Raw genomic sequence first — 8,401 nt, forward strand, 5'->3', positions numbered from 1 at the left:
GACATGTGCTTAAATGCTGCCAATCTAATCCCAGAATAAAGTGCACAGAATTAGCAAATTCAACCCAGTTCATGTGTTATCTCTATATGCAGAGTTTTATCATTTTGATCTTCGTAGCATGTCCTCTTTAAACAGAAATATTCTGCGAGTGCACAATGATGCAAGAATCAGACACTACTCCCACCTACCACCATTCATACTTTTCTGATACATTTCTGCATGTCACCATGAGCAACATCCTGCAAGACAATCTTACAAGCTACCTCAAGCATCACTAAAGTGACAAGCTTTCCAGACAGATCTTTCTTTGTGGAAAGAGGTAAAGACTGCAAGGAGCAGGCTCAGAGGAGTATGGTGGGTGGAAAGCATCAAAGCACCATGCCTGGAAAGTTACTACCTTTCGCTAGGACACTGTCATATATAAAAACCAGTTACCCCCCACCCATGTTTCACAATGTTTCAGGGGAACTGCATGCCTCATGGTTGGCCTACCACCCATGGGAATGTCATATTTGATTATCAAATCATGGATTGTACTATGATATTAATGTATTACATTGCTTTTGTTCTGCTTTAACATCTTATTAAACCATACAATAATGTTCTACTATAATTTTACATAAAAAATTTCAATGAAATTGAAAATAAAATAAAACTAATAAAAAACTGGCGGAAAAGCCTGCTTACATTCAGCGAGGAAACACTTCATCCTACACCCCTTCCTACTTTTCCTTCATCCCTTCCATACTTGTACCTCATTCCTTCCTTTCTCCATTAAGGCAAGGATGAAAGTAGTGTGACATGTTGCGCTATGGATGACGCCCCTCCCTACCCGCCAGCCGTGATGTGCCGAGCGGAGCCGAAGTGAGCCAAGTCCCAGCACGCTGGTTGCTATGCAAAGTGAGTAAACACCAGTTGCTAAGCGAAGCGAGTAAACAGCGGTGACATAACATGGGACGCCGCAGTTGCTATGTAGCCGTAAACAACTCCCAACAGTGTTGTTAGGCTATCGGCAAACATGGCGTCAGACAACAGTGGTGCCTATTACGTAACTGTTTTCCCGTTGTCCAGCTGAGGATTTATAAGGGAACTACACAGCCGCCGAGGACAGTTCTCAAGGCAGCAGCCTATGAGTTGAGTTGGAATCTAGCCAGCAGTAGCAGTAAGGAGTGAGCTGAATTGTAGTAGTCACCGATTTCAGTTGTAATGAGTGAATCGTGATAGTGTGAAGAGATTTGGTTGTAGGGTTTGTAAAGTATGGAAACCCGTAACATTGTTATAATTATTTGTAGCTGATACTTGTAGGTTGTTAAATAAACCAATTAACAATCTGAACGGCGTCTTCAGTAACGAAACACATATCTTTCGGATGCAGTTTTGAATATGAAACTATCCTCTGTGTTATGTGAAGAATACTACAATGTGGAAATGACATAAAATAACTATACAATCAGAAAAAAACATATACATAACCACAAAACAACTCATGTCATACACATACAGCCCATACTGAAGTGGAAATGTTGAAGAAAGAAGGTGATACAGTCTAGATTCATAAAAGATGTACACGTCTCAATAATAAAAATTTGTAATTTATATAACTTTTTTCAGATTCTGAAACTCAACCATACTTATGTGAGCCTGAATTGTTTAATCTTTTTAGTCTCAAAATCTATAACAGTAGCTCACATACTGGAGTACAAGGGTTGGAACTTTAATAGTGGCAACACTGCTGTAGAGACACCATGAAACGGAACCAAATACTGTCACTTATACCACACGTTAGTTACATACCTACCTTACATCAGAGCAAATGGACTCTCCCTTCCCACATCACGCGCATGCGCAGTGACGAGAAGAACAGAGCCTCGTGTTAGCTGGCGGTCTATGTAGTGGTGTCACGATGTTTTCGAAACAGGAACAATGGAGTTGGATAAAGATTGAATATGCCAGAGGCTGTACAGCATGACAGTGTCATCAAGGTCTTCAAGGGGCTTGCAGGGAATCTGCATTGCCTTACAGAACAGTGCCAAGGTGGGTAAAAGCCTTCAATGCGGGATGCCAAAATGTGGCAGACATGCATTGGCCAGGTCGTCCTAGTGTCAGTGAAGAAGTGTATGCTCTTTCCGCATTACTGGAGAGTGATCGACACCATACGATTTGTGAGCTGGCCTGAGAGACAGGATTAGCGCATACGACTGTGCTTCACATTCTGAAGGAATGCCTGGGTATGAGAAAAACTGCATCAGAATGGGTTCCACATGAGTTGATGGAAAAGCAGAAGTGGCAAGTTGTGGTTGATTTGTTTGATCAATGGGGCTGGGAAGTGCTGTACCATCCACCATACTTCCCGGACTTAAGCCCTTGTGACTTCAACTTGATTCCTAAGATGAAGGAACCACTTCATGGCATTCGCTTCAGAACTGTTCCAGAGATTCTTCAGGCAGTAGACCGCTCCATTCGAACTATCAACACAACAGGCGCTGCTAAAGGTATCCTACGGCTTCCACATCACTGGCAATGGGTTGTACACAATGCTGGTGACTACACTGAAGGACAGTAAAACTTCGAAACATGCATCTATTTTGTATCAGTTGTAAATAAATAGTTGCCACTATTAAAGTTCCAACTCTCGTATAAGGAGTGAAGATATCTTTACTGAAAGTTGCAACATTATAACAATGGAACAGATTTTACATATACTAAATGTAAAAAGGTAAAATTGTCCATGCTTAACTAATTAAGCACTACACCATGAAGGCATTTGGAGGAGTGGGCATGTAGATCCACATTTTCTTCACCTCGGCACTAGCTGGAGGTGAGTGATCAGCTACATACCCCAGCCGCTTTACCTCAGGTACCCATTGACCAGAAGGTTGGATGGACCCCAAGAGTTGGTCTCGATGATGTGGAGAAGAGAAAATTCTTGACCCTACCAGGACTCAAACTCTGATGTCATGTTCGTCCAGCCCGTAGCTAGTCGCTATACTGACTACGCTATCCCAAGTAAACTAATGGACAACTTTGAAGGTGTTGAATGGAAACAATTAACAAATCATCTCCTTGAACCTTTCTTTGCTGACTGTAGGACCCTCAGGAATAAATCTTGGGTGCACAATGCCTTGCTGGTCAAAAAAGAACTCTACATCAGCTGGTATCTATACTTACCACCAAATATAACTCCACATTTGATACCATGAAATGTTACTTTATTTGCCTTTCTCGCCACAGATCTCATCCAGTCATTTTTTAACTGAAGTTTAGTAAGAGAAAATGTTATAATGCGAACCCTTCACATAAAAATCAAGGTGACATACACTGAATAAAATGAAAACAAATTAGATTTGTATTTGGCCGTGGCATGCAGTTGCGTAGTTGGTTGATGCACTATACTACAAGCTGGAAGGTTGCGGCTTCGAGTCCTGATGAGGTGGATTTTTTCAACTGATCTAATCCTTCTAGTCACACTATGGCACTGGGGTCAACTCAGGCTCTAACAGAAATGAGTATCACGAATCTTCCTGTGGAGGTAAAGGGCGGCCAGCACGTAAGGTTGACAACCCTGACTGTCTGAACAAAATGTAAGAGCCTCAATGTCTCACAACACTATGGGGCCTTCACAGCCTGTTACAGGGATAGCTTTACCTTTACCTGTAACTGACTGTAAATACAGGCAGTAAATGTCAACAATACAATGGAATGGAAAATGGTAAGTTCTCCCAATACCACATTCCTTCTCTAGTAATTCCAATGGAACTTCGAGGTTCTCAGCAACTTCCACACAGAGAAAAGCTTGTTATCTGCTGCACTGATGAGCTTGCCAGTGATCTTCATGTGGTCAGTGCATTGTTCTTGCACAGGCATTCTTGATCAGATTTTCACTCAGGATGATGTGGCAAGTATCAAGTGAAATTATGACTTTCTCTGCAATCATCCCTACTGGCTAGGGATGCATGATAGCTCAAGCGTTAGTCGCTGGCTTCCCGCTACGGCAGCCAAGATTCGATCCAGGATCCGGTCAAATGGGATTTGTGGTGGACAAAGTGGTGCTGGGACGGATTTTCACCAAGTACTTCGGTTTCCCCTGCCAATCTTCATTCCACCAAATTCTCCATCATCATAATCACTCGGGGCAGGTTACAATAGACCAGTCAGTGGCTGCCGTGCTCAGTAGACCCAGTTGGACTCCACCCCCGCTAATCGAATTTAAAAAAATCTCTACCTGCTAAGAATGATCAGATTGCAAACTTCCTGCATTTCTTTCAACTTGGGCCATGAGAGCATATGTTTGCCATATACAGCATAAGCATCCATTGTGTTTATGTCACTACCCTTGATAGTGATCTCCCTGCCACTCTCCATGCAGCTCAAACACAGAGCACAAAAAGTTAAGCAAATATCATAAGTGGTGAGCACATGGTTGGGAATTCAGGAATATCAGTTGTCAGTGGGATTTCTGATGCACTCTGTGGCCCTTAAAAGCGCTGGCTGCACAGTTTTCCTGGTCCACTGACTTCATTGGTCATGATGAGGCACCAAATCCTGCTCTCCTTCCTCTCTCCAAAATACAGGATCCTATATATACAAAGAAACTCACCTACCTTACACACTTGAACCAAGTACACACCTCTGAAATGTCAGCTCCCACTTCCATACAGTGTATCAAAACAGGAACAGCATTAACAACTTCTTATTCTGTTTGTACAGATCAGACCACTTGACTGCCCTGAATCAAGTTAATTCTGGGATGATTTGTCTTCCATGCAGGCAGTAATGCTTCTTCAATGGTATATGTAACTATTTCAAGATCTCTAACAACATATGGATGTACAGTCAAATACCTATGCTACAACCAAGGTTAGAACCTGCAGTCCCACTGTACAAGTGGTTTAATTTTGTTGTCTGTAGTTCATTTAACAATACTATCAGTAACTCAGACTAAGTAACTCTGAATGCCTGCATGGCGGGGAATAATGAGCTGGATGTGGAAGAAGGCATCATGGCCTAATTTAAGGTACTATCCCAGCACTGCCTCAGTGGAATGAAAAAAACCCATCAAAACCCCAGTCAGGACAGTCAGTCTCCCAATCAAAATCCAAACTGGGCACCTCCAACATACAAGTCAGAAGCATCACTTCTTGAACCAGCTCTTGTGGTCACAGAAATGGCTTACAGACACAGTAGACTGAAATTGTGTGGCCACCGGGAATCCTCACTTACAGCTTCATTTTTGAAGGGTGTGAATCCATTTCTCGACCAACAACAACAACACCTTTCAATTTTACATTGCCTGTGAATCTGAAAGTCAGAAGAAACAAGAAGCACTGATCACAAAAATGATTCATTTTGGAATTTATCAACATGATGACATTTGTAAGTGCAAAGCCTTACAGGACACTAAAAACGAAGCGTGAGAGTAATTCCATCTGTGTCTCTATCTACTGTGAACAAAGAACTGATACATAAGAGAGGAGACCCTGTTATACAAATATGCAGTCCCATAAGTAGGCCAGTAAATGGAACTCTCAGCTATATCCAATGTTGACCTTGGTACCTAACCAACACTCAAAATAGTTATTTGAGGCCCAACATTGCACATATAAAAAAAAAAAAAAAAAACTAACTCCATGGTTTTAGTCCGCAAGTGGGCTATAGTGAATGAGTGACCACCACTTGTCGGCGAAGTGACTGCCAACTTTAGTGGATTGAGGGTGTCGCTTGGTCAGCACAACAAATTCCCATGGCAGTTAATTTCGGTTTTCTAGGCTGGAGCCGCTATTTCCTTGAAATAGCTCCTCAATTATCCTCAGGAGGCTGAGTGGACCCTTTACCAGACCCACTACTTCTCAGAAAATCTGGTAGCACTAGGAATCGAACCCAGATCTCTGGATCTGTAGCCAGGAAATCTGACCACTAGACCAAAGAGGCAGTCAACATTGCATATAATAGAGATTACAACTGTAAACAATCCTGTATCAGTTGAGTCTGGTTTGTTTCCTTTCAAATTATTCTGTCATTTAATCTTACAACTGAAAGTCCAAGAATTTAGATCTATGGACAGAAACATGGAATTATAGCAAGAAACTTCAATGAAATCCAACTACAGAAGTATAATAAGTAAGTTTAGGTTTCTATGTAACAGATTTTACTTTCATTATTATGAAAAAATTAGTTGGACTTGGCAAGGTTTGTAAGCAAATAATATGCAGTACATTTTTATTCAGATTTGAATGACTGGCTCTGATATGACAAAATTTCATATGCAATTGCCAAGGAACAGTGAGAACTGTGTACTGCATGCGTACATTTTCTTGACTCCTCGGCTCTTGCTGAGGAAAATATCTCGGTACAACACAGCTTGCATCCATCCATCCATCATCATCATCACTGGCATGACAGCCCTTTGTGAGCCCTGGCCTTCCTCAGGTTTGCTCGCCATTCTTCTCCATTCGATGCTACATTCCTCCAGTTCTTTACACCCAAAATTCTTATGTCCTGCCAGACACATTCTTCCCATTTTAATCTTGGTCTTCCCACTCTCCTATTTCCTTCTGGTTTAGTATTAAGCATATTCTTAATCAATCTATTCTCGCTGGTACATATTATGTGGCCAGCCCATTCAAGCCTTTTCACCTTTATAAACCCAATAATGTCTAGTTCATTAAATAGTTTGTATAGCTCATGGTTATACCTCTTCCTCCATATTCCATTTTCTTCCGCTGGTCCAAAGATATATCTCAAGATCGTCCTTTTAAATACACTTAACAGTCTTTCATCCGATCTTGACAGTGGCCAGGTCTCAGAGGCATAAGATAGCACTGATCTTATAAGTACTTTATACATCATAGTTTTGGTTTTCCTGGGTATTAGCTGGGATTTCAGGTGTTTCCTAAGGCCACGGAGACATTTATTTGCCACAAGTACACGCTTTTTTATTTCATCACTGATGTCATTTTTACAGTTAACTTCTGATACAAGGTTAGTGAAACTACATACAACCTCAAATTTATATGAGCCAATTTCAATATATGCAGGTCCATTAGCACAGCCTTTCTTGGTTACCGGCATGTACTTTGTTTTATTTTGGTTAATTTGTAGATTCATCTTTTTTGCTGCTCTTTCCAAATTAAGAAAAGCTTATTTCATAGATTTTTGTGTTCTACCAATTATATCAATATCATCTGCAAATGCCAAAATTTGAACTGACTTAGAGATTATAGTTCCCCTTGTGTTGATGCCTGCACCTCTAACGACCTTCTCTAATGCTATATTGAACAAAAGGCAGGCTACGGAATCCCCTTGTTGAACTCCATTTCCAGTTATTATAGGGCTGGACAACATATTCTGAATCTTAATTTGGCATTGGGTCTTTCTCATAGTGCTTCTGACTAAGGCAATTAACTTCCGTGGAATGTGCATCTCTTCCATTACCAGAAAAAGACTATCTCTATCTATGGAGTCTTAGGCTGATCAGAAGTCAATGAAAAGATGTGTTTCAATTTGGAATTCATCACACTTTTCAAGGACCTGGCGAACAGTGAAAATCTGATCGTTAGTTGATCTTCCTTGATGAAACCCACATTGGCAATCCCCAATTATGCCATCCACAAAGGGAGAGAGTGTTAAATAGAATGTTGGAAAATATTTTATATGCTATGCACAACAGACTAATTTCTCTATAATTAAAGCATACCATGACATCGCCTTTCTTATGGATAGGGCACACAATACTTAGGTTCCATTCCTCTGGGATTATTTCAGTTATCCATATCTAAACTATGAGCTGATTAAGTGCTTGGCATATTCTGGGCCTGCAAATTTCACTAATTCTGCCGTGATGAGATCCATTCCTGGAGCTTTCTTATTTTTCAATTTTTTGATAGCTTGTTCTACTTCTTTTATGGTTAGCACTGGCTCTTCAGCCTCAAAATTTCCTTGATTCCAGTCTATGGTCATACCTTCCACTTGTTCAGATGCGTTACTATTTAATAATTCCTCAAAATATTGCGCCCATCTTTCCAGTATTGCTTCATCGCTACTCAATATTGTGCCTTCTTTATCTCTACATAAGGTTGATCTAGGTTGAAAATCCTTTCGACTCTTGTTTAGTTTTTGATAAAACGCTCTAATTTCGTTTGAACTTCTTAAATGCTCCAGTTCAATCAGTTCTTGTTTATCATATTCCCTTTTCTTCTTTTTATGCAATCTTTTTTCTTTTCTTCTCACTTCACAGTATTCTTCCACGGCCCCTTGAGTATGGTTCCTTTGCTGCATTCTCTTATATGCCTGGTTTTTTTGATTTGTCACTTGCTCACACTCTCCATCAAACCAATTCTTATACTTTATCCTTTCCATTCTGCCTAAGACTGCACCAGCAGCATTTATAATAACATCTCTGAGG

At 40.6% G+C, this 8,401-nt stretch overlaps 1 protein-coding gene across 3 annotated transcripts in view; it reads right to left on the reverse strand.

Moving 5' to 3' along the window:
• The window catches only part of LOC111866427 (PITH domain-containing protein CG6153), a 22,815-nt gene that overhangs the window by 10,308 nt on the left and 4,106 nt on the right, over window positions 1-8,401 (reverse strand). For all 3 annotated transcript variants that reach the window (XM_033752326.1, XM_023855375.2, XM_023855385.2), the window contains exon 3: window positions 5,221-5,298. In XM_033752326.1, the coding sequence (XP_033608217.1) occupies window positions 5,221-5,298 (78 nt within the window). The remainder of the gene's footprint in view (window positions 1-5,220; window positions 5,299-8,401) is intronic.

Source organism: Cryptotermes secundus, unplaced genomic scaffold (assembly GCF_002891405.2).
Source record: "Cryptotermes secundus unplaced genomic scaffold, Csec_1.0 scaffold1191, whole genome shotgun sequence".
Taxonomy (NCBI): domain Eukaryota; kingdom Metazoa; phylum Arthropoda; class Insecta; order Blattodea; family Kalotermitidae; genus Cryptotermes; species Cryptotermes secundus.